The 27,762-nt window shown below is 39.9% G+C and overlaps 1 protein-coding gene across 1 annotated transcript in view; it reads right to left on the bottom strand.

Moving 5' to 3' along the window:
- Positions 1 to 288: 288 nt before the first annotated feature.
- ANKRD10 (ankyrin repeat domain 10) overlaps positions 289 to 27,762 on the bottom strand; it is a 33,891-nt gene continuing 6,417 nt past the window's right edge. The window contains exons 3-6 of the mRNA XM_075590692.1: positions 26,965 to 27,056; positions 9,049 to 9,284; positions 3,412 to 3,492; positions 289 to 2,276 (exon numbers count right to left, since the gene is read on the bottom strand). Coding sequence (XP_075446807.1) covers positions 1,837 to 2,276; positions 3,412 to 3,492; positions 9,049 to 9,284; positions 26,965 to 27,056 — 849 coding nt within the window. The 3' untranslated portion in view covers positions 289 to 1,836. The remainder of the gene's footprint in view (positions 2,277 to 3,411; positions 3,493 to 9,048; positions 9,285 to 26,964; positions 27,057 to 27,762) is intronic.

Genomic DNA, 27,762 nt, shown 5'->3' with positions numbered 1-27,762 from the left:
TATAAATATTTAAATGCCTCCTAAATTATATTACAATACGATACACTTGTGGCCCTTCCACTCCCAATTTATTTTGGTCCTATATCAAGCACAGCATTCTTATTATTCGGGTCTGCTTCAGAATATTGGTGATCACTGATCTGCGTTGTACGATCGTGAAGGAAAGGGTTTAGGGGTGAAGAATATTAATTGGCATTTCAGAATTTTGATAACATCTTTGCTAATAAATTCAAACAATACAAAAATTAAACAAAATCAGTAAATCATTTATAACACGAACTAGTGTAGTAATTGTGCAGTTTTATTTTAATACAAAGGTTAGGGAACATGCCTTCCCTTTGTTTGCAACAGTAAACAGTACATTAAAAAATTGAAGCAAAATAACACCAACAGAAACTGTTTTTCTTCTTCATGTTCGTTTTCAACAACAAAAGGTTAGAGGATGGGATTTTAGACACCTCATAAATTCCTGAATCATGGGCATAGTTTCTAATGCATTTTGCCATCAGGCAAGGAGAACAGTTGTAACAAAGTAGCACTGACCACAAACACAGATATACAGTATCTACTGTGATTAATACAAAAAGGTAAATGTCTTCAAGCCCCCTATATGTAAAAACATAGAAGCCATAACAAATTAGAACCAGTGACAGTACAACATTTTGTCCCTTTTGGGAAAAACAAACAAAACAAAAAACAACAACATCCATACAGTTATACACCACTGAATGGCAAGGTGTGTGCTGTTCAAAACTAGTGTCAAGAGTAACCACCATGTCCGGGAAGGTAGAAAAGCCAAATGTTATTTATTCAGGTCAAGAGGGAAGCTTGCATTGTTTAGTTCTAGTAACTACATCTATTAAGAAACAACACTGTATTGCCAAGAAAATATTTTACCCTGCCTTCAACTGTGATCCACTGTACAACGTACATGAAGATTCTTAAGCAAATAAAAGATCATAATTAAAAAAAAGGCCGTTTGTACCCTATTAAACATATTGACCCATCTGGATCTAGTACTTACATGGAAGAGGCAGAGAAAAAAAAACTACCAATCTCTGGTCAAATAAATCAACCTAGAAAAGTTAAAGTGTCACTTTATGTCAGAAAGGAAACGCTATACAAAAATTGTAGAGTCGAATGATTAGGAGTGAACATATCAAAGGCGGACAATGTTTATAGGAGATGACAAATCAGAAAAGCGAAAGCAAAAACAGATAGTTGGGTATATCAGTAACTGTAAATGCTTTCAAGCAAGTGGCTTCTTGACTTGAACACATTTGTCAAGATACAGTGAAGCAAAATTTAAACTCAACACAAAGCTATTACAAAAATATACCTGGAAGTAAGCTTTGTCCTTTTGCATTTTCTCATCTTGCATAGCACTAGAAACAGACAATTTTAATAAGAAACATGTCAAAATACACATTAAAAAATACACTTTCTACTTTGAAAGTGTCAGCAATCCGTAATCTTTTAGCCCAGTTTCAACAATATGCTTAAATTGTATAAAACAGGCAAAATGCCCATATTTCCTACACATTAAAGAGCCTTTATTCAATGTGTCAAAGAATAACTTCAAATATCCAATAGTAATAAAGCTTTTGTAATGTAAGAAAATCCCTTTACTTTCTATACGAACCAAAACGAGCAAAATAAATGAAATCTTACTCAACACATTTTTGAACGGTCACTGCATAAATTGCCAACATTTTTTTTTCAAACGCAATGACAATAAATTGTTGCAATACATTGTTAACTGAAATCTAGAATCTAAGTAAGAAAGCTAAAGCAAACTCAAAAACTATTTCCTACACCTTTGTGTATTTCTTCTCCTTAGAATCCCATATACTGCTGGAGTGTGCTTATGAAAGTTTGATTATACTTGCACTCTACACTGACAGAGTTGGAATGGTCTACCACACTACTGAGCTCAGGCAAGCTTTCAGCTGTATCTCCAAATCCATGGTAATGTCCATATTGCAAGCTCTCCCCATAGCCCTCAGCCCATGAAGGTCTGTGAGAGACCCAGCTGCTAGGACTTCCATTAACATGCAAGGACCCACACATTGAAGAATTCACAACCTCGTCATTGTTCTCAGAGAGATTTTCATGCCCGCCACCGCACTCTTTGGTTCCGTTGGTTACAGGGGTGTTAGGTGCTTTTGGTATGAGGAACTTGGGTGAGCTTGCTTCCATTTCACCGAGCTGTGTCATGCATCCTTTGGTTACACCACCATTCATTAATGAATTGTAGAGCGAGCTACTCTTCACATCTGTATTAAGAAATACATGTTAGAAATCTTGAGCATTACAGTGAAAACAATGTTTTTAAACAAAAATAATAAGTCACAGGCTGAGTCATATTGCAGTTACAATGTGCAAAAAGGAGTCCGGTGGCTTCCTTTTCCCTCTATGAAGCTAATTGTCAGAGAGAAGAGGTGACTAGCACTTCTTAAAGAATACTTCTGTAACTGGGCACACCACATAGGTTATCCCATCTGAACTTCAAGCACTTGCTGATGTAGTAGAGAAGTGGGCCACATTCACTCAACAGTGCTATTCCACAGCACCAGAGGACACATTTAGTGTGTACCAACAACTGAGAGTGTCTTGTGAAATAGCACCGCTTGGCAAATGAGCCAAAATGTTTTTGTGAAATTCTAGTCGCTGATATATGTGGAAAGACACTAGTGTAGTGAAACGAAAGAACATACAATATCTAATATATTAACAGTTCAAAAGACATTCAAAAACCACAGGTAAGAAAGATAACATGGAGAGGACTTTCAAAGAGCAACTATTTAAACATACATACATACATACATACATACATACATAAATGTGTGTGTGTGTGTGTTACATGTGGCTCTGCTTTAACCATCAATACACAAATCATTGTATCTATATCACATGGATACTTTTTTAAATTAATTTTGCTTTAATCTGATATTAATCCTTTTCTTTTGAATATAGCATTTCCTTACTTGTGCAAAGAAGAGCATGCAGAAACACTTTCCCCAGCAGGTCAACTCAAACAATGCTGTAGCTTCTATATTTAATTCACATAGATCGTAGATCGTCTCCGTTAACCCATCAAGACATGTGACAGCCTCAAAATACTCTGAGGTAAATTTAGCAATCAATGCACCTTTCATCATCCTCAAGTCTTTAATAATTATTGTAACATTACATAAAATATGCTACAGATTACCATGGCAGCAAAAGTTTTCACAACACTAGATAACTCTGGGGGCACATTTACGGAAATAAGCGTATTAGCTTATTAGGGGTTTGTATTGCAGACAGTGAAAATATCAGCATCTCTTGGTCTAAGAAGAAGATTCTCTCTCATGGAGTTTCAGATGTTCAAGAATCAGAGTGCTGCTTCAGCTGCAAGTACAATCCCACCTGATATCTCCACATGCATCATATCATCGTCATCTTCTCCAGACACGAACTCTGCCTCAACAGCACCACCAAAGCTCTTGCCTGGGAAAAAAGAAAATAAATACAAAAACTGTAAAAACAAAACAATCCGCGTACAGAACTCAAGGGACACACACACACACACACACACACACACACACACACACACACACTTATAAAGACAGCGCCTAATGCAGTACAAGGACCAATTAAGGGTTTATTGAAAATATGGATTAGATAGTTTAGGGCAATAAAATATGATACGGTAAAGACTAAAACATAGCCAATGCTTTTAAATGCTTATAGGACAAAAGGCAATTGTGATTAAATAATGCAAATACAGAAAATAATAAACAAAGTCCATCAATGGTGGTAAACTTCATATAGATATATGGTAAGGTATAAAAACCACTGACGGGAGGGGGTAACCAGGCTCTCTAATAAAGGTCAAGCCCATTTTGGTTACCCCTGTTCCGTGTATAAGGGTCCCAGAGAGTTAGCTATTGTGCCCAGTAACATTGTGCCATTCAAAAGTATTGTATGTATTAAAAGTATTTTTGGTGTTTTTCCCTTTCCGGGCATGCCAGCAAGCAGGGATTGCTAGGGTGTGAGTTTCAAGGGGCGTTTGCGGAGGAACAGTTGACAGAATGTGCCTAGGAGGTTGGGGTCCAGAGTTGTTGGTTCCCCCATAAATGTACCCGGGAATCATGCCTGATTCTCGGATAGATGTAGGCACATTGTCCCAGCAATATCTCCCCTAGAAAACGCAAAACTCGACTCATCACTAGGGTACCCTGCTTCAGCATAGCCCAGAAAAGAGAATGGGGCAAAGGGATAAAACAGGTATCACTGTAGCCGAGGGAATCGCTAGGTTAAGGGGGGTACCCCAGCTTGTGCCAAGGTGACACACAATCAGTATAGGGTTTTGTGTGTGCCCCAACCGTATACAAGGTTGAGGGGGGACTCAGAGCCCAAACTGTGTCCAAGGGAAAGTGTGTGGGGAATAAGGCAGATAGAAATTAAACTACAACATTTTTCCTTTTGTCCCCTTGTGATGGTGAAAGGGTAACCAGGCTCACTAATAAAAGGTTAAGTCCACTTGGTTACCCATGCCCCGTGTTTTGAGGTCCTAGAGTGTCAGCTCTTGGATCTAGATGTTGGAGATGCGTTGCTATGACTGTGTGCAAATTACACAACATTAAAGATTTTCCTGTGTCTTGCCTCTCGGGGTGCTGGGATCAGGAGATTTCTAGGCTGTAAGTTTGTGTGGGTTTGCCGTAGAAAGTCTTTATCGAATGTGGCTATGTAACAGGGTTCCAAAGTTACAGGATACCCCAACGATGTATCCGGGAATCAAGTGAGATTCTCGGATATATATCAAAGCACATTGCTCCGGGCAAACTCCTACCCTGAAAACGTTCTTGCGACTCAACGCCAGGATTCCTGTGCAGCATGATCCAGACAAGGTAAATGGGGCATGTATACCTGCAACATACAGGGGGTCCCTAGTATAAGGTGGGGATGCCCAGGTACCCTGAACCTAGTATATGGGTTCAGGGGATGCTCCAGCTATATGATGAAGCTGTGAGTGGTTTTTGTGTGTAAAAGTTTTAAAGTAATTTCTAGAGTGTGGCAAGGATGCGGCCAGTAAGTGTAGCAGTGTACCCCCTTATTCCATCCCGACACCACAACTGGGACTTACACCTTTTTAACACACAAGATACACGAACCAGTATATTTTATTAAAGAGTTATGCTTAATATGTATATGTACTGATAACCTGTCAATGAACTGTGGGATTTCCGAGTCCTGGGTTCCGAGGTACCAGATGGCTATCAAGCTTGGCACCACTGGGTCTGTTCGGAGTCCGGACTTGAAAGCATCAGAAATGCCAAGGTGTTAGAACAGGAGTGCTGCAGTTATACTTGAGTACCCACATCCTGGGCTAATACAGGGATATCCGGCCACCATTTGCCCAAACCCAGACTCTGAAGCCTGGACAGCGGGTGGGCTCAATATGTCAAGAGGCAGAGGTGTCAGGTTGGCGCATGCCCCTTAGACTGAGAAAAAGGTGCCCATCCGGCTTTAGAATAACGGCACAATGGTGATTGGCTGGCAGGAGAATTCCCACGCTCTGATAGGCTGTAGAGGTTGGTGAATGGGACACTGAAACCCATAAGAAGCCTTGCAGCCAATCAGGAGCGCAGATTCCAAGCGCCAAACCATCAGCGGCAAATTCAAAGATGCTCTGTGAAGAATAGATGCGAACCGGCTTCAGAGATTTTGAGTCAGAAACTTTTCTAAGACCCGCTTAGGTCGCGCCTGGGATTGCATGCCAATTTGCGTTCCAGGACTTTCGCGAGTACCTCCCGGTCATTGGAAAGGGCTCCTACAGAGGTCGTTTGTGACAATTTTGTTTAAAGCAAGATTTTATGCGTTAGCTCCGTTCCCAGTAAGTGTGTTAACTGTGTAAAGTGTGTTATACACACTGTAGACGGACGTTCACAGAGGTACACAATTGGAGACTTATATAAGGTGATATATTATTTTATGATATATTAGCCTTGTTCCTTTTCATCAGGAAATCATCCAGACACAGGGGGGGGGGGGGGACAAAGCTTCTATTCACTTGGGAGTATTTCTAGTGAAATCCTATGCAATTAATTCACATCTCCGTTAGTTAAGCATTTCTCCCAGCCCCAAACACATAGCATGAAATAAGCAGATATAAGAAGTCTCTTAAGAATGAAAGTCTTATCTGTTTCTTGGAGGGAAAATCTTCTCTGGTTCAGCTCCCTTTTCCTCAGGGTGTGTCAGCATTCAGGTTCAGAAGTTTTCCCTGTGTCTTGTAAGCAGCTCTGCTGTTTCTTCTGGCAGGGCTCAAGACTGTTGTGTCTCCAAAGGTCAGCTCACAAGTGAGCTAAGGAGTCACTTCCTGTCTCAACAGACAGGCTTTTGAAAGCAATCTAAATCGGGCAGGTGGTGTTTATTAATTGACTACCTGCAGTTAACCACCACACTTCTAGATTAAAGGCACATTACTTGAACAGGGATTACTCCCCTGTTACACACACAATGTGGCTTTTCCTGAAATAAAATTACAATTTATTTTACCTCCTTGCTTTGCTCAAATCAATGATCCCGGTATAAAAGGTGTTGATAAACTTGGTCTCCTGTGACACCACTATCCCCTAAGACTCAGAAGGGTTTTAAAATGTACTTTAATATAATGTAATGTGCTTTTACATTCGGAACCGATGTCCAAACAGGCTGCCCGAGCCAACACATAGGCACCGATACGTCTGCTGGACATCGGAATTCAAAGTAGCCAGAGGATGCCCAGCGTTGTGAAAAGCATTTTGTCAGTGGGGAAAGGCAGAGTACCAGGTCCGGAGATCAATGGCAGCCCTCCGGGATGCCACTTTCTATGCCAGACCTGGTGAAGCCTGCCCAGCGGGTGGCATTGAGATAGCCAGGGAGAGAGGTGGTAGGCTTGCGTATGTCTCTTGGCTATTTCGGATTTCCCGCTGACCCAATATTTCTAGTCGGCTTGGCTCCGATTGGTTGCTTGGGCAAGTTCCCAAGCATTGATTGGCTGCTCAGTTTTGTGAATCAAGTCAAGAATACTATAAGAATCAATGAGCCAATCAGATTCATAGTCTCCGGTAGTAAGCGTGCGGACGGGCTTTTCAAAGTTGCTTCTGTGCGAATAGCAGAGCAACCGGCTTCAATTTCAAGCCTAAAAAGCCTGCAGCCAGAGTTTAAGTCCCGACTTTTGCGCCCAAGTTCTCAGAAACGATAGTAGTGGACGCGGCTGGGATTTTATGCCGATTTGAGTATCAGGAGATTTGGACTAACTCGCGGTCCGGAGGGACAAAGTTCTCAGAGGAGAACGTAGCGGTTATCTATGGAACTTTATGACGATTTGGGTTCCAGGAGATTCCGGGCTAAGTCCCGGTCAGGGTAAAACTCTTCCATAAAGTTCCCTGCAGCTAGGAAAATCTGGTTTTCGTCCCCAGTCCCAAAGTAAGTGTGTCTCTTTGTATTTTGTGAATGCGAATTATTGCCTAATAAATAACAATTTATTTCATTACCTTGTTTTGCTCAATGAAGGATCCCGGTAAAAAAAAGTGTAACCCAACTACAAAATGCCAATTTGAAAAAACTGGCTTTAATATCTAGATCATCCTCTAAAACAGTAATCATACATACATACTTTCCGCAAAGTCCATGAAATGTATTTACCCCTCACACAAAAGATACAAACTAATGTAGACTTAAGTAAACACTATTTTTTGTTATTGTGTCCAAGCCACAACCCTACACAAAATGCATGTGTAATAACAATTTATTTTAGGCTAGTACTGTACTGCAGTAAACACTTAACATACATTGGCCCCAGTTTCTGGTCATCAATCTTAAGCAGCAAAAGTCTTGTGGGGCGGCAAGCCAGATATTTCATAACCTTTTAATTTAGTCAACATGTTTTGATCTCACACTGCTGAAAAACCTGAAGCAAATATACTGTACTACAATCCCATCAGCTTGTGGAAGTGCTTTATTTTTCTAATGCTCTTTATACAACCCAATCCTATTCGAGAATAACTCTGCCAATTTTGTCTTATTTGCCTCCAGAGGTGAATGTGTAGAAGGGCTATAATCTTGACACAATTACTTGCCCAAGAGTGCGTTGCTGAGACTTTAAACAAGTTTATATATCCAACATCAATACCGTAATAACTATACAACATACAATATATAATGATAGCTTTTAGTTGGGATGCAGATCTCTGAAACAGCACAGAGGTAAAAATAGGAGTAGTTCAAAGCCCCAAAGTTACAAACATATTAGATTTGTTCCTCCCTTGACAATTACCAATTTCCCATTTTATTTAATAAATAAGGCTTTCTAGGAGAGAATTAAGGAATCCCATCCAAATATGGAACCACACTCCAAAATTGCTGTGCGAAGACTTGTGCTGTAATGCATTCCCTGAAAAGTCTCAATAACAGTCATATTTTAAAAGACCCAACAAAGAAAGAGGGTATATCAAATTGTGTCTGCAAGTAAAAACTGAAGGCTGTGATTAGGATAAAAAAGTGAATACTAAAAGCCACTTCAGAAGGCCTCTAGGGCTTATTTCAAATTTGACAAGGGTTGCAGGTGCCTTTCACTAATGGTTCCCGATACTCACATGGTTACCAGCACATAAAACAGTTGTTTTACCAACCTTCCAATCACATACACAGTAACAAGTCAACAAATGCAACTTAAATAGCGGGCTGCTAAAAAGAGGCTTCTCCCCCCCCCCCCCCCCACCTCGTATCATTTCCTTTTCACTCACTTTGGATAACTGTATTACCATAAGACCCAGGAAGATGCAGATAGCGTGCCTTCTCACATAATGGCCAATAATCTCCATGGCTCTACTAAAATTGGAGTGGATGAACTGCCTCGCGTCTGCATCCACCAGGTTGAAGCAAGCAACACTCAGCGAGATCACCAAGCATAATGACTATTGCACCCAGGATTGAGCTACCAAGAGATCACTCGGCAAACATAATTAGGCACCCTAGCCACTGGGTTCTTACATGACTGTCATAAGCGAACACACTCACCTTCAACTCTAAGTTTCTTCACTGCAGAAGCCTCCATGCACTGGAAAGACCTCTTGCGATTGGCTCCCCCATTCAGGTGACTGGGTGGGGTGTTGTGATGAACTGCGTTTAAAGAGCCATTGCAATATAAACCGTTCAGCTGACTGTTCTGGAGGTTCAGGAGGAACTGAGCACACTCTCGGAACCCCTGGGAGTGTGCAAGGTCAGCCGCTGTCAAATCACTGGCATTTCTGAAGCTGTGTAACAAAGAACTGAATTAGATTCTCCATATTGCACAAGGAAAGCCTGCAGTGGCTATCTGAAGGCAAAGCGAGGATAAGCTTAGCAAAAAGGCTGAGATAACCCCTTTGCTGTTGGAGGGCCTCTAACATACAGTACTCTTAATACATTAGATGCCCCTCCAGCAGCAGAGGTTTCAGTTAAGAAATGCAGTTGCGACCCTAAAACATAACTGGCATCTAAGCTAAAGCTAAATCTCTTAAAAGAATATTTATATAATCAATATATTACTCTTCATTAAAAAAAAGTCACAAATACCCTAAATGCACTTGAACACATTACCTAAAATCTCTTAAGACGCCTGAAGTGTCTAACCTTACAGTAAACTTCAGAGCGCAGAGCTACACTGTTTATTTCTCTAATTCTGCAGCTTAAAAACTTTAATGGTTGCACAAAAGTAAACAAGTAAAATAGCTTCACATATATTGGTAATTGTCTATGGCATTTACATTGTTCGCAAAGTTTTATGGTATCATACGCTTTCTGGTCATCATAAATGAGGGTGTCACTCATATTAGCAGCTTGTGTGCCTTCCTTATAAAACACACAGTAATAGAGCTAATTCAAGTAAGAAGTGAAACAATGCCATAACAGACAGCCCTAATTTTAAGTTTTTATTATAGCTCAAGTGAACAAGGAGAGAGAGAGAGAGAGAGAGAGAGAGAGAGAGTCAAGTTCGAAACAAAGACGTACATGTATATCCAAGCTCAGTTCTTCAGAACATCCCATGAAGAATAAGGTTAGGCAGTAGGGTAAATAGTGGGAAAGAGACGTGCTCATTAAACCAGACCGCAGTAAGATAAGAAGGGACGTCACTACAGTAGATCTCGTTTGGAAAAGGAGTCCGGGATGCTGGTGGAGACCGATTCACCCAAGTAGATCAGCAGGAAGCAATGGCCCTTAGAAATTCTAAACTACAAGGTTCTCCCAAGAGCTTCACCAGAGATACAGAAGGGAAAATGCACAAGAGGAAATTCACACCATTGTAGCAAAACTTTTGGAAACGCAAATTAGATGAGAAGTCCTTTGCTGCACACAAGGAGTTACAACTAGTAACCAGCTTTAACTTCTGTTCTCCTTTTGACACTTTGACGAAAGGCTCAGATTACTTGAAGCAATCCATGCAATATCCTGCATGTTTATTTAAAAAAATCAGTTCTGTAGTATTAGACACTACTTACTACATTTTTTTTTTAAATTCAACCTCCATGCCATTTTGAATGAGTTTTAATACATGGTGCATCCTTTGATTGCTATAGCCCCAGCAGTGGAAGATCTTTTTTTAACACTTTTTGGTTTGTGACAATTTGTTGCCAATATTCCCAGCAGTTTGAACTGCAAACTGTAACAATATACGTACATTGTAGCTGCTGAGTTACACTGACTGAAGGATTGATTGAAACTGAAAGGCAGCCATTTAGTGAACCCTGGGAAGCAGGATCATTGCTGATCGATCACAGGTGAACGAATCAATCGGCAGTTTAGGTAATTCATTTTCAATTAAAAAAAACAATTTTAAAAAGTAATCAACGGCTGCATATATTAAAACAAATTTTTTTTTTTCCTGCAAGTGCTGCTTGGGTATTTAAGTTACAAAAGTCTTTCAATGTATCATTGTTATTTAAAGTTTACCGAGACTTTACATGATAAAATTACGTTAATACTTCAGTTTGTCCACTTGTAGGTACACTGATGTCATGTAGACAGGAAAGCTCTTTAATATCTGACAAATGTAGCCATTATAAAAGTTACAATTTCTGGCTACTTTGAACTGAGCTCCTGATTAAACTAAACTGGCATAAAACTCCCGAACATTTACAAAATACTCTTGCATGATGATGCAACTATGTAAAGAGCCAATATGAGAGGCACCTGGGGAAAAGACGGAAGAGCTTCCTGTATCCATCAAGGGGACAAAAAGGATCTTTTTCTACAGGCTAGGAAACCAGAACAATGTTAATGTCCCCTGGTACAATACTTCAACAAGCAGCCTTAGTTGTCATCCTAAAAATATATAGATTACTAGGTTGCTATTAACAGCTCACCATTACTTCTGTGCAACAAGCACAAGACTAATGAGATAGCTGGTGATTGAGTCCTTCCCCTCCAAAGCAGGGAAGCATGGCTTAGCTATTAGTCAAAGTGGAGTAAAAAAAGATCTGCAAAAAAAGAAAGAAGAAAAGAAGAAAAGAAGAAGAGGGGGGGGGGTGGTGGTCGGGAGAAGAAAAGGATCAGCCAACTTGTCTAGCTTATCCATGATGCCGAAGGATGACAATATCTGTATATCATCTGAACTATAACTGTTAATTATTCAGAGATGACGCAGTAGCATCAGTTGTATTAGGACAGTGCACCGAGTGAGAGCCAAGAGGGAAGTACACAGCCCTAACTAGGAAGAAATATGTCCAGACACTAGAGAGCTGTATTTGGAATAACACTTAAGTCAGTAGCGGTCATCTTAAATCTGCCTAGGGTTGCAAAGTTTGAGTAACATCTAAAGGAGGTAGGGCCAGGTTACAGCCGGAAGTCCTGCCACAAGTGTTCATACTTAAGCTCCAAGGAATTGCGAGGCGTTAATTGTGTCTACTACACCAAGGTCTGCGAAAGATAGGAATAACTCCCGATAAGGATTATGTGAATTTTTGATGTTGTCAAAGTCCATCTCCTGCTGAATCCAGTTTAGAAAAACATGTGGGGGCCACAGAGTTTATTAAACAGAACGTGAAACTTTAAAGATGTCAGTCTTCCTAGACATCCTGCTCCATGCCACAGTTCCCTTGTCCACCGGGTGTGCTGCTGTTTGTCTGCTCTGGGGTTCCTCTGTCTGCTCTTGTTGCTCCTGTCCTCATAGTTTCCTGTTTCTTCTTTGCCTGCGTTTTGTGTCCAGACTCCGTATGCCCATGCTTCTGTTCCTGTTCCGTTTGGAGTCCTGTACTTATTAAAGGCCCTTGCTAGTAATCTGGCTGTCCCCGTTTGTTTCCTGCTCCCTAGTCTAAGTTCCTGCTCCGATGCCCTGCTCCTGCCTTCCTATTGTTGACCCCTGCCTGGACCCCAACGATCCTTGCTGCTACCTGCCACTGAACCCTGCCTGTGACCCTGATAATCCTGCTTGCTGCTTGCCACTGACCCCAGCCCGTGACCCCAACTGTGGATTCCTAAAAGTGATTGCTTCAAGTTTTTTCTGCAGGGTTTGTTATATCCTGAGAAGAGTTCCCTTTTTTCTTTTTGTGTGAATTCCAAGTGAAAAGATTTTTTTAGTTTCCTAAAGCAACTCATCCACTGCACCCCCCTATACAGATAGGAATTCCAAATCAGCATGGGACCGGAACAAATGATACAGGTGAACACTCCAATCTTGCAACAGGTCAGGTTTATTGCATGGTGGTGTAGCAAAAATAGGACTACACGAACGCACCTACGCGTTTCATGCACAAGGCACTTTATCATATTATTACCTTGATAAAGTGCCTTGTGCATGAAACGCGTAGGTGCGTTCGTGTAGTCCTATTTTTGCTGCACCACCATGCAATAAACCTGACCTGTTGCAAGATTGGAGTGTTCACCTGTATCATTTGTTCCGGTCCCATGCTGATTTGGAATTCGTGGCTGTGCTTTACATCAACATCTCTCTACTTGCACTACAAAAGTGTCTGTCCACAGCTATTGCCAAGTGTGTACTCCAGGAGAAAGAAAAGGATCAGTTGGAGAGTGACAGGGTGATCTTGTCAAGTAAGCTTGAGAAGGCATGAGCGGATTCTGCCCAGGACCAGAGTTTCAGTGATCAAGTTGGCACAGTGCTGGAAACCTCTCAGAAGGAAGTTCACAGGCTTAGTACAGAGCTGGAAGCCTCTAAGGAGAGGGAGTTGCCACTTCAATACAAAACTATGTTCAATGAGAGAGAGATCTTCGAAGGGTTAAATAGTGGTTTTGAAACTGTAACCCAAGAGTGCAAGAATCTCTGTCCGAGTCAGTGATGGAGATAAAAGATTCCATGAATTAGAAGAGAAGAAACAGTTGGCCCAGGAAAAGTTAGACGTACAGGCAGCACTGCAGAGAGTACTGCAAGAAGAACGTGTCTCCCTGGAGCAACGCACACAAGCAGAGAACATGCTGCAGAGCCAGCTGCAAAAACTGCGTGCGAGTCTGCAGGACACCAAGGAGAAACAGGTGAATGCTGAGGAGAAGCAGAGCGTTCTGCAGGAATAAAGTATCCAGACTGCTAAAGTAAAAATGCTGCAGGAACATTTGAGTACCCAGTGTGTTCCCAGAGAGCAGCATGAGGAGCTGAAGGCCATACTGAGCATAACCAGAGCCTTGCTTGAGGAGGAGCTTAGAGGCCAGATAACTCTGTATGAGAGGGAGCACGAGGCAGTCCAGAAAATGAAGAGCTATAGGAGCAGAGACGCTGCTCCCTCACCAAAAACGTAATGAAGGATGCGTGGAAGCAAGCACAGTGAAGAGATAAAGGCCCAGAGAGGAGACTTGTAGGATGCACGCAAGAAACAGGGGTCTCTCGCTGAGGAGTGGAACTTGCAGCAAAGCCTAGAAGTGGAAGAGTTAAAGCTGGCAGCTGAACACATCCCAGCAACTCACAGCTCTGCAAGCACAGATTGCTGAGCTCAAGATACAGCTCGCCAAAAAGAAAGAGAGGGAGAGGATGTCCGTCCATCAAGTGGCTGACCTGACACTGCACTGAGGCCAAAATGGCTGATGCCTGCGAATTGGTGGACCACATGGTCAATGAGGTCCCTGCTGCAGCTGGACAAGATACGGGATGAGCACCGGCAGCTGCAGGTCAGAAATAAAGAAAAGGAAACAGATTTAAGCCTTGCTCTGAGTCAGATGGAAGATATGGAATCGCGACTCAACTCCAAAGAAGCTGAACTGGCAACTGCATTGAGTGGGAAAAGCTGTGCAGAAGGATAGCTTCAAGAGGTGAAAACTCAAATAGCTGGTCTTAAATGCTCTTTAAATGATACCACGAAACATCACGAGACTAGGATAGTAGAAATAGATTCCAGACATCAGACAGAATTAAAAAACAAACTGGCAGAGGCTTTGCAAGACCTGAGCAAGGGTTACAAGGAACAGGCATTTAGTGCTAAATTGGAGTCTGAAAAGATGAAGTTGGAGAAAGAGATTCCAGAGTTAAGAGATACGTTGGTCACAAAAGGAGACCACAGAAAGTTAACTCAATGCCCTCACTGATTTGTATGAAAAGTCTGATGGACTGGTTGCTAGTTCCTGTACCGTCCCTGTGGGGACAAGTACTTTGCCCGTCAATAAACCATCAGAGGTGGGTTACTCGAGTCTGCCTTTGACAAAAGGTCTCCCTGAAGAGGCTAGAGGATCATCCGGAGAACGCTCCCAAGAGGGGGGAGTAGTATCAGGGTCTTCCTAGACATCCTGCTCCCAGCCACAGTTCCCTTGTCTGTCCACCGGATGTGCTGCTGTCTGTCTGCTCATGTTGCTCCTGTCCTTATAGTTTCCTGTTCCTTCCTTGCCTGTGTTGTGTCCAGACTCCTTATGTCCATACTTCTGTTCAGTGGAGTCCTGTACTTAAAGGCCCTCGCTAGTAATCTGGCTTGTCCCCATTTGTTTCCTGCTCCCTAGTCTAAGTTCCTGCTCCTGCATTCCTGTTGTCGACCCCTGCCTGGACCCAGACGATCCTTGCTTGCTGCCTGCCACCGAACCCCGTCCTGTGACCCCGACAATCCTGCTTGCCGCCTGCCACTGACCTCAGCCCGTGACTCCATCTTTCCACGCTCACTGTTGTTCCGGCCACCGAGGTCCTACCCGCTCCAGGAGTCTCCCCCGTGACCAAAGACTATACATTGTATGCATTACCCTCTTGTTGGTCCATAATAATGTCCCCAAAACCTATGACAAATGTAAGGAAGGGTATAGTATATTTCTTTCTCTGGCTATATCATTACTACGGAAACTCCAAAATGTTGAGTAGCTCCACAATCCTCAAGGCTTCTTCTGAGCTGGAGAAGGATCTGTATTGGCAAGTTAGAAGGAACGTATATACCTCATTGACAAGTGCTGCTCACCAATATGAAAGGTAGTAGGAATACTCTGTACTTCATAAAATATAAGCTTTGCGTATGAGTGGAAGACCATGTACCAACTAAAGAAAGGGAAGCATCTGAACGTGAAACAGGAGAAATGCGGGACAGTGCCGCAGATATCCCTGTTGGAGGGAGTGAAGAAAAAAAAATCCCTGCATGTATGAGGACAACAACACACACATACATACGCAGGGTGGACTTTAGGAAGACGATGGCTGTTTCTATCCTCAAATATAAGAAGATTTGAACAATCAGCAGGTGAGCGGATCCAGAAAAAACAGCACATTTTGTACTGTCGATAGTATGTGCTTCTGGGCAAAAGGACTGGAGAACCAAGACAATGCATATTGAGTGACATATCCTACGGTTGCACATGTTGATTAAGTTGATACTTGGGATGCAACCCGACCACGTTTTGACAATTCGGAGGTACTCCATAAAACCACAAATTGCACATGCATGGACTCTTCTTATGTTCTACTTGATAGAACTTTTGTATATGAATTGCTTTCTTGCATAACATTTTCCTGCACACTTGTTTTTCCTTTTAGCTCCGTTAATGAACAGATATTTTGTTATGCGTGTCTTTCTTTTAGAATTCACTTTTTTTAAGTTTTCTTTTCTTGGTACTTTCAGAAATTCAAATCGGATAGAACAAAATTAAGTTGAATTTAAATACAAATATTTACATTTTCTTCTGTATTTATTCTTAAACACAAGATGTTCACTGCTGACAGTTTCAACCCCAAAGTATTTAGCTTTTGGGGTATTTGTTGATGTATTGGAAGCCACCAAAAATATTATGGGCAACTGGTCACAAATTTCTGGGTAGGTGATAGTTTTGGAAAACTATTAAGCTTAAGCAGATACATCCTCTGGACTGCAAAGGTTGCTACTAGGAGCATCGAACTCAAATAAGGAAGCATGAACATCACCAAGAATGATTAAAAGTGTAATGCATTTTAGCGGACACTGTGTGATCAAATTGTGGTGGAAACGTCAAATCACTGCATACGATTACCAGAATTCAGGTAAAAATAAATAGTTTAAGTTAATTCTCCATTGAACAATGAAAACAAATCTCTTGGAAAATGAAGGAGGGTGCAAACAATAGCTGCATTTTAACAGCACAAATACATGTACATGGCCTTACACATGTTAAAGAAGCCCGTAGGACTGTTGCGTGGGATGTATTTTATTGTGCGCTTATGAATGTCCCCTCTTATGATGCCGTACTTACGTCTGCCAGAAACACAGCATTATATTTAATTTAAAAAAAAAGAATGATAACCAAATGATATGACAGAAAATATATACAGACTATTAATAATAAGCATCAGCGAGTTGCTTAAATGTTGTGTTAGCTCCTTCCAAAAGAACTTCATACACACAACTGGATGTGTATTCGTACATGTTTTACTGCATTGGTCAGCAGTTTTGAGCTCAACCACTACATAATTACATCTAGATGTGCGTTGAATAGATAGAAATACAAATTCACTATATGGCTTATTGCCTTAATTAACAGAAGGAGGTATCCTTAGATTCTTAAGTGGAACATATTTACGGATTGATACCTAGAGGAATATGTATATTTTTTCAATGCCATGAGACAATGCAATATATCCATTTTAATATCAATATCTGATTTCTGGTACAGGAAAAACAAAATAAATAAAACTAGCCTCCTCTAAGCTGTTAGTTTAACAAATACGGTAGAGACTGTATATTAGGATAACAAATGCATGCAAATCTAAACAGTCTATAACGGAATTCCTAAATTAGCATTAAAACCAATCACCGCAACAAATACCTCAACAGTATGCCTTGTGTGCAGAAAGGAAGCGATACTGAACACTCAATGCCACAACTGTAAGGTTTTCGGAGAGGCACCTGTGGCAGTTTCAGCAGTTTCTATTTGGGATGCTCCCCTTTCTAGGATTACTTGAAAAAATCAAGTCAATTCGAATTACGTCGCTGTAAAACATTGACACGTGTAGTTTTTACAGTTTCAAAAACTTCTAATTGATTTAGAGAGGGAAATGGCAAATTACAGAAAAATAAACAGGAAACGTATCACATAAGGGATCACATATTTGCAGGCAACATTTAGATTAAAAAATACATCTATATATACAAAAAGTGCGTGTGCACATGTAACCATCGTGTTTCATACGCCGTTGTCATGTGACCACCTTAAGAATGTTGAAATGTACTTTAACAGTATTTCATCTGAATTATTTCAGGATTTATGCCAATTACCCTGTTTATTTTTTTTAAACATCTATGAAAAGTGATACGTGTCGACGTACAATTTTTTCTTTTAGCAACATCATTTGGTTTGCTGCGCCTTGCATAATGAATGATGTTTAAAATACAAATATGCACATATTCCCATCAAAACATGAACTTGATATGCGTATACGGAATGTCTATGTATAGATCGAGAATGATAATTTATTTGATTAAACACTTTGACAAAACATGTTTTACTCTATAGACAAAAGGCTGCAAAAATATAGTCTTAACCCTCTGGTGTCCTTGGAAGAATTAGAATGAAATCTACACTCCAATAGAACCCACCAATATGTTCTTAGAAAGATGCATTATCCTGCGGGTTGTAATTGAAATAAAGGCAGATTTTGTTTTACACAACCTGTAGAAATGGGGTTATGTATGAAAGGCTCCACTTGTGCAAATTCTGCACCAGGTGTATCCAAGAAAAACAAAGTTAATTTTCAGTGGCATTGTCTTTTCTTTGAGACATCGTGAAATTTTGCACAATGAAAGCTTTGATACTTAACTGTGGCCAAAAATACTACATTAGCAATTTCAATAACACTGCTCAATACCGGTGGCATTCCTCCCCCTGTTCCTACCTTACTCCTTGCCTCATCCACCTTAGATATAACTTGTTGACTGTCACAGCAATACAGATGAGAGTTGATGAGAAGGGAAACTGTGGAGATCTCATGTGTGGTCCAGGATCAAATGTTTATATGGAAGAGAGCTTTTTAATTTGGTGAAAAATAAGACAGATTTGGACTTATAGGAAAAAAACAACCACATTGTACTCATGGCAAAGGCTGAATGTACCAGGAACCAAACGTCATTACACTCAAGAAATGCATAATAAAATAAGAAACACATGAAGAAAGTTGTTCTCGCCTGTCGCACTTGATCAAAGTTGCAAAGATCAAATTTGTTGTAATGAGCACATATTTTACGCAAGATCAAACATCTTGGATTTTTGTTAATGATCAATATTTCCAGAGATGATTATCTCAAGATCTAGAGCAGGTGTCCAGAAAACAAGGCTCATTTATACATTTCATTTAAAAGTTTGAACCTTGAGCAATAATTTTAAACATAATCTGCTCATCATGAATTTTGCATGTATTTTTTTTAAAATCTAATATAGTCAACCAAAAGGACCCATGAAAGTTGCCACGTCACCCGTTCTGAAAAAGCTCTATTGAAATGTTTTGTATGAGACATGCCACATACAGCAACAATTGGTATGGGAGGTCGAGGGACAGTAGAGCCTGTCAAAAAGGTACAACAATTGCAAGATGCAGAGATCACAGAATGAAGGATGAATGTGATCAAGGCCATAAACAGCTCTACATGTTTAGTAGGAATGGATGTACATCTCCCAAAAAGGAAGTTTGCACCACACTTAATGTGTGTTACTCCCAGTATACACAAAGAGTATGCAAAAAGGTGGATAATATCCATAGTGCTAAGCGATGACCAAATCAAACAACAACAAAAGGAGGTGTCCAAAGGAAATAAGACTACAAAGCCGTCAAGAATCATGGCATATATCTCCAAAAGAGACTCAAGAACAGAGAGCGGTGTAAATATGAAAGCAACATTTTCTGAAAAGGCCAGAGATGCTTGAGAAGTAAATGTCTAGACCAAAGCGATTACAAGTGGGAGATAGAAAATAGAAGATGGAGCTAAACCACAGGCATAGCACCTGTTACCAGCTAATAAAAGGCATGAACCAAGTACTGTATTAAGAAGCAGGACATGAGATGGAAGTACAACAACTGAGATCATCTCTTCATTCCAACCACAATTAAACTTTCAGTGGTAGCATAGAAGTGTGCAAGAGAATGACCTCTGCATAAAAAAAAAATGTAGAAGTGTGGCGAAGGACAGTGCTGCACAGAACACATTCTGCACACACTGATGTCTGAATGCTAAGAATCAGACACAGACTCCTACAATAGTAGTCTCTTGCATTAAAGCAGGGGTGGGGAACGTCAGGCCCAGCCCTCGAAATCATTTGGTCTGGCCCTGCTAAGGCAACTGCTATAACCGGGGACGCGCTAATTTTAAAAAAAAATGGCCGCCGCGCGCCCGATCGGGAGGTGGTGTGAGGCGCCGGCAGCCCTACACGATCCCCAGCAGCCACCGTACTAGCCCCAGCAATCCCCCAGCAGCCACCGTACTTCTCCCGCAGCATTCCCCGCACTTCCCCCATGCTTCTCCAGCAGTTCCCCTCGCACTTACCCCAGCATCCGCCCTACACGATCCCCCCAGCAGCAGCAACTACCAGAGATAGGGGGGCGGGGTTCTGTGTGCCTACAGGCCTGCTGTGTGCCTGCCTGTCTGTGTCTGTATGGCCCGTGAACGATGTTATAAATATCCAAATGGCCCTATGCAGAAAAAAGGTTCCCCACCCCTGCATTAAAGGATCACCTTTCTATGCAGTAAATGGTTGTTCCAGTCTATAAATCAAAATTAAATTAGACTTTCTGCACAACCATTAAAATAAAAAAAAAAACAGAATTAAAAGAATTAAAAAACAAAAAGGCATAACAACATGTGCAGCATTGTGTTTGTCCAAAAAAAAAAAAAAACCCGGGTGCAGCAATGGAACAGCATAAAACTACTTAGAGACAGTCACAACACAGTGCAAAAGGGTCTGGAGGTGATGTACCATTATATAGATATATAAATAGATACGTATATTTTTTTTAGAGTGTAAAAGATCACCATTGTATTAGTGCAAAATAAAATGCTGGCAAGGGTTTACAATAACTACTTCATGAGATGTAGAAGCCATTGAGCTCAGACTTGTGAAGGCACTACGCCAGCATGAGAAGCAGGAGAGTGGCAAAACAGGAGTTTGCAAAGTTTAAAAGTAGAAGGTGATGAGCACGGGAATGTAACACATACGTGGGACAACTGGGTCGATCATGTGCAAGAATATATTTGATAAAACAACCTGAAGAAGAACATTGAGGATACAGAGCGAGGTCTACTACACAGATTTATAGGAAAATCTCAGCTAAAACAAGGTGACCTCACTATCCACTGGAGATACAAAGAAAGATTACTGCTGAAGGAGATTTAAAAAAAAATAGAAGGGAAAGGGGCATGAAAGCAAGAGCAAGGGAGAAAAGAGCCAGATACGATCTAAGAGAGCATCTTAAAGGCCAGAACTCCAACTCTGTAATATGTTTTTAAGAATATCACCCGAGGAAAAAGTGGGCTCATTACCTAAATAACTGGCAGCACATATAGAGAAACAATGGCTGTGGGTGGCAAGTGCCAAGATTGACATAAGAGATGCAAAAACAGTCTAGATACTCTGTCAATACATTGCACATTTCCTGTCTGACAGATGGAAAGAAGCACTGGCAGATTTTTTGTAACTGCCACCAACTAATTGACAAGCCACTTTCACAATTTGCGAGTGAAGACACAAGTGGTAAACAGACCTCAGACATGGGCAGCCAAAACTCTGACTGCACAGGATTGAATCTGGTACAACTCATTAAAGCAATCTGTTTCACCTTTCTTTGCACATTTATCTTTACTTGAAGAGATCGTCATTTCCAACACCATTTTTATATTTAATTAAAGCCATCGCCCTTTTCAGGAGATAGAGAAGCGTTTGAAATAGTAAGTGCCCAGGAGGTCAAAATGGAGCTCTCCCTGGAGCCCAAAAGATAAGTAGGGCATGCTCAGGTTTCAAGATACTAACATTACACAGTAGGAGTTAAACTCACATAGGCGCCTTGAAGGGATTGCCGCTTTAAGGCTTCAAACGCTCTAAAACACAAGAGCTGCACAGGTCTAGTCTGAAAGTCAATAGCCATGATGCTCAATAATCTGATATAGGAAATAAAGCGATGGTGGGTGGATAAGAGAAAACAAACCATCAAAGACTCAGGTGATCTAGGATAAGAAAGTTCCAGGGAATTCAGCTTACAATTGCCTTGTAAGGAATTAAGGAAAAAGAAGTTGCCAAAGATAGTGACTCAGAGCCATAAACCTTCAGCCAGACGTTCAGTGAAAGAGGCTTATTTGTACTTGTGGTGAACCCTACCCTTCAGAGACATCTAAGCCAGAAGTTATGTTTAAAGGCAAATCTATGCAACACAGGTATACAACGGTTTGTTGGTATGCCTCAAAATTGCCTTCGCCGCTGTCTAGGAAATAAAGAAATAAGCATAATTAATCTTTTACATCAACATAAAGCAGATCCTGTTTTTAGCTACAAATCCACACAAGCTGCCTCATGAGAACTCTCATCTCTTGTGTTCTGCTTTTAGTTTGAGATTGAATACTCTCTTATCACTTGCCAATATCCTGCGACCAGGTAATTGGTACAACTTTAGCATGGCTCTACAGGGCATCATCACAAAGCCAATCTTGGGCTGTTTTAATATTTTTTTTGTTCACACTTCTAACTAAAAACAAAGATTTTCTCAGGTTTATTTTACAGCTGCCCAAAATATTAAGCAGCAACTAAATGTGGTTTAAACTCTACGTGGTATATAGTTATAGGTAGTTTTGAAGACAATTAACCAAAATAATATCTCATGACTCCACATTTGTTATTTTATTTCCAGATTATTTATTTTTTTAAATCAGGATGCCGTTCCCTTTGGCAATGAAGGGGGTGACATTATTTTCATTAGCTTGTTTTCTTTGCAAGACTTTTTTTTCTAAGACACTGCTGTCATCTTTAACTTCTGCAGTTTAGAAGAAATTTTTGCTGTTCAGTTTGCCAGTGGTAATATTTCCATACGGAAGATGCACTTTTATAGTGCTACCTTGTATTTCATTTCAGTAGGTGCATCAATAACAAACTTACCAGCCTAAAGTAATGGCGTAGGAGTCTCAACTTATATTGCAGGGCAATAGTATGTATTTTTGTTTCACATGTATCTCAAATACTTACGCCTATAAAATAAAAAAAAAGAGTGGCACTTTGGTTAAGGTGATGGTTTCAGAAGGTTAGATGACAACATTTGCTATGAAAGTCTATAGTGCAAACGGTTTGACAATTCAATATACCACTAACATTTTATGTTTACTGACTGGGCTGTATAAAATATATATTATAATATGTATAAATTAAACAAATGATTTCCTTTAAAACATATTTACAAAGGTTCTCTCTTATGTAGTATCAATGTAGCACCCTGTTAGTTATTGTTTAACTTACATCATTTCTATATTTATTTACATATGATACAGGTCATCTTATTAGAGCCGCCGCTGATTGAAAATAATGTTCTGATTATTGTAGATTGATTTACTATTGTGCCTGTGCGAATAACATAGTTTGGTCTGCCATCTTGATCCTTCTGGCTAACAATCTACAGGCTGTATTGCCATAGAGACCTCGGAATACCCCTTAGATACAACAGATTTTCTTACATCAACTACAAACAGCATTTGTGCCAAATACTGAATTCTTCATGCCAAGCTTAATGTGAAACATACTCTAACCGTGCATTGCTAGGTGCTCAGACATTTCGTTTTTGTTTGGTCATGGAGAAGTTGTATTCTAAATAAGGGATTTTTAAGCCTCGTTTCGTAAGTAGAGGGAGGTGACAATTACTCTGTTTGTGTCCTTCCTTTGTCAGCCAGCACGTATATTTTGACCGAAAAATCATGTTCAGATCAGCGAGACAAGGAACCGCTCTGCCTTTGACCCGAAACTTGTAAATTAAATTAAATTGGCATTTTTATCCCCCATTAAGAGCGCAAACCCACTTACACCCAGACTTAAATGGCAGTCCATTTTACTAGAAAAATATAAATAACAGTAAAAGTATGTGAACCATTTTGGAAAGCCCAATTGTTTTCTTTTGTTTTTAGTTACAATTAACGTGGAAGCGATTGTTGATCTGTTTGCTCCACCCTAGCGATAAAGTAAAACAACTTTGCACAAGGTAGGAAAGTGGACAAAGATCAGGTTAAAATCCACCGCCACTTTCAGATTACAATGTTTACAGAACGACACATGTAGTTTTTGCTTGCCGTTTTTGCCTAAAGTTACAAGCAGATTAAAATCCTTTTAATTTAAATCAAATGAAATGGTGGCTGCAATTTGCAATTTAGGTTACTTTTGTTAACACATACCAAGCTACTGTAAATACATATGCAAATATCTAGTGGTGAGGACTAACCCAATGGCCAATGAGAAAATATGGCTGCTTACAACACAAAATGTGTATACCTTCCCCATAAAGCAGGTCACAAACATCAGTGTGGGGGCAGGGTCTTTCGTCACGTGTGTAGGTAGGCCTTTGACTATATTGTTGCTCACAATTTGCAAGTTTAGCATTGTGTGTTAAAGTTTGCTATTATTTTGGAGTTTTGTATCCATTTGCTTTATAATGTATGCCTTCTGCATGATTTCAGTGTGCAGCCTTTATCCTGCTTGCGAATATATTAAAGGAGCTATCCATGCAGTATCCTCCATGTATTTTTTTTTAAATCAGTTCTGTAGTATTTGATAATACTTACTACCTTTAATTATTTTAAATTTCAACTCTTAATAGCATGTTTAACGAGTTTTAATATACTATGCATCCTTTGATTTCTATAGCAGGTTTAGCACTTCTCAGCAGTGCGAGTTTTTTGTAACACTTTCCTGTTTGTGATAATTTGTCGCCAATATTCCCAGCAGTTTGAGCTGCAAACTGTAACAATAGATAATGTTACCTTAGTAATATAAGAATACATTGTAGCTGCTGTGTTACACTGACTAAAGGATTTATTTGAAACAGAAAGGCAGCCATTTAGTGAACCCTGAGAAACAGGATTTTGCGGATCATTCACAGGAGAATCAAATCGATTGGCAGCTTAGTTTTCAATAAAGATAATCAAGTGTTGCATATATTAAAACAAAAAAAGGTATTTTTTTTAAAGCTGCTTGGATTGCCTCTTTAATGGCTCATTTTATTTCTACAATGTTTATACGGTCAAGATTTAAAAAAAAAAAACTCTTTAAAAAATATTGTAAGACGATTCAAGGCATTACTTTGTTCCAGCAGATTGAAAATGCCACGAGTCCCCTGGGGAGTCAACTTCGAAACAAACGTAGCACACGCTATAAAGTTAACTTAGTTAGCCATGTGATACCATTTAATTTGTTTTATCATTTAACAAAAAAGGTATTTGCATATATTTCACGGGACATGCAAAATGCTTAATTCAATAGCAAGGTATGTGCTGGTTCCCAAATGAGAAATAAACCCATATATGCAGCTATTCTAAAGTTATGATGTTCAGGCAAAGTTATAAATCATTTTATATGAAAACCATTAAGAGTTACTGTGACAATTATTTACAATCACTTGGAAAATGATAGGGAAATGGGCAGACTAGGTGGGCAAAGTGGTTCCCATCTGCAGTCAAATTCTGGGTTTCAGTATTTCTCAAAAACTAACGAAATAGACCAAGGTAAAATGGGACTGCTTCCATTGCATATTTAAAATTAAATACATATAAATCACTATTAGTTGTGCAAAGCTAAAATTCTTTGCAAAAAAAAAAAAGGTACAAGTAAGGAATATCTCTTTTATACGTGCAATCCCACCCCAAAACTGTAGGGCAGAGAGCGCTGTGCAGGCATTAACAGAGCAACCTGCTCCCACCCGCTGGATAAAACACACTTATCAGCACCATCACACTAGTTGGATTGTTTGCAAACGTTACCTTTCTCTCCAGGAAGAGCACACAATTATTACCACATACTAATCAGAGGCAGGAATTGTTTGGACACGGAGACCAAAGGGTTAAGTATTCTGCTAAACCAATATTAAAACATAGCAATATGTGATTTGATTCCACTTTCTGGCACTGCTTGCAGCATATGGATAGAGGAAAACATGCTCTGCCGTCATATCATAAAAATAGTCGTGGTTTTAATTAATATAACAATTACATTATACCAATTTTAATTATACAAGTGGTACTCATCGTTTGGAGGTGAAAACTGCATCCATTTTTCGGGTGGTAGAAAACATTTTTTTGAAAATGTCTTTAATAGTTTATAAACCTTCAAGGTAAAAGCGGTTAAACACAATGCAAATTACACACAATAATAAATACATCCACTACATTACTGAAACAGTAATGCTTCTATCAATTATACGTGTAAAATATAAGTTATGTGACACTGTAAATAGCAGAAAATGCTAAATTAGTTCATGAGGTATTAAGGCTGCAGTTCAAGCTTTCATTAAAAAAAAAAATAATAAATAAATAATCCCATTCAATATGTGCATCAATACAATCTGCACACTAACAAGTCATTAGCTAAGCTGCCGATTGATCCATTCTCCTGTAATTAAATCGCTAAAGATTTGTCTTGGGGGCTCTTTAAAAATCACTGTCAGGGCTGCAAAAGACTACCCAAGATGCAAAGTTGTCTGGAAGATCATGTGACCAGGCAGGCACTAGATTCAATTGGTGCACTGCTAGAGAGAGGGCAGGGCTCAAGAGCCAGTCTCAGTAAATGATTGCTATAGAAACAAAAATGCTATTTACATTAGAATACATTAAAAATGTCTTTAAAAACAAAATATGGTTTATCTGTCATATGGAAAAACTCACAAGCCTATTAAATGATTCCTGACCTAAGTATCAAAAGGGTCTGGCACCCATGGATCCTGGGAGCGGACAATCCGGGAATAAACTCAGACACAATTATGTTGTAGCAGGAGAGAGGGAGAGAGGGTTGTTCACATAGGATACTGTCCCCCATGGTTCCCAGATTAAAGGCCATGGCTGTTGACATTCTTCGATAGACTATTAGAGCGTTGCTGTGTTTATTTTGTCTATCATTTTGACTGTACTATCGTATCTGGATGTATACAAGTTATTGTGACCTGGAACTGTACCCCCCCCCTTTTTTTGTACCCATTATTTATTTCCCCTTCAAAACTGCAATAATTTGAAAAAAATAAATAAATAATATACTGTATATATACTCTCATAGTACAGAACTGATTTGTTAAAAAAAAATATATATATTTTAAATTACACATGTAGGATATTGCTTGAACTGCAGCTTTAAAGAAAGATTACCAAGATACTCTGGCTCATCTTAAACATTTGTTATAAGCATCATGCACTCATTTTCTTTGTAATATGTGTAATGACAAAGGGTCATTTAGTATGAATAGAAATGGTAACATCAGTGAGTTTACTCACTTGTTTTTTGTAAAAAGAAAATGTGTATGGGTGTTGCCTAGCCTACTTGAAGCGATATGAAATACGAAAGCAGGAAATAAAGACATACTCGATTAGTGCTCCATGTGCCGCAAGGGTCTTTAGGCAGTCCATACTGCCAGCCCTTGCTGCTTTATGGACCGCGGTTTCACCTACATAGTCCTGCAAAGAAGAGGGGAAAAAAATTGAAGTGTGAGAGGCAAGATGTCTGATAACAGGCTGAAAAAGAAATGGCAATATTCCTAAGAGCGCGCGTGCGCGTATATATTGATGCTATGTAAAGTGAAAGGTTTGTGGTAAACCCATAATACTGCACAAATACAGACAGACAGACAGAGAGACAGAGACAGTGAGAAGAAGGTATTGAGCGCGCTGTCCCTCCAAATGTTCACCCTCAACTATCTGGTTCGACCCGCAGCTCCTAATCTCCCGTGATCAGCGGGGCACACTCAGCAGACAAAATAGAGAGAAATAGGTGCGCATGAAATGAAACCAAGAAAAGTTGAAATTAATTCATAATCTTTATCATAAATTGTTATCATAAAAACACATGTAAATGAGAAACATACAAATCGAAAAATGCCTTAAATGACACTAATATTAAAATGAGAGCCCTAGCTTCATAGAGGATAGGGGTGCAAGCACCCAAAAGTACACAAAAAAATATTTATAGCTGTTAAAAGAGAAGAAAAAATCGCTGGGACTGCTGGATGGAAAAAACAGACCATAGCTATCATGTGTATTCCTCGTGGTGCAGCAGGGCTCAAGGCAGCAACACAAACAACCGTCGTCACGGATGTGCGTCGCTACGTGATGACGTCACCAACGCATTTCGTGTCATATGACACTTCAGGAGAAGGTCATTAGC

The sequence above is a fragment of the Ascaphus truei genome, chromosome 3 (assembly GCF_040206685.1).
Source record: "Ascaphus truei isolate aAscTru1 chromosome 3, aAscTru1.hap1, whole genome shotgun sequence".
Taxonomy (NCBI): Eukaryota; Metazoa; Chordata; class Amphibia; order Anura; family Ascaphidae; genus Ascaphus; species Ascaphus truei.
Note: the sequence above shows the minus strand (reverse complement) of the source record. Positions and strands in the feature narration are given on the sequence as shown.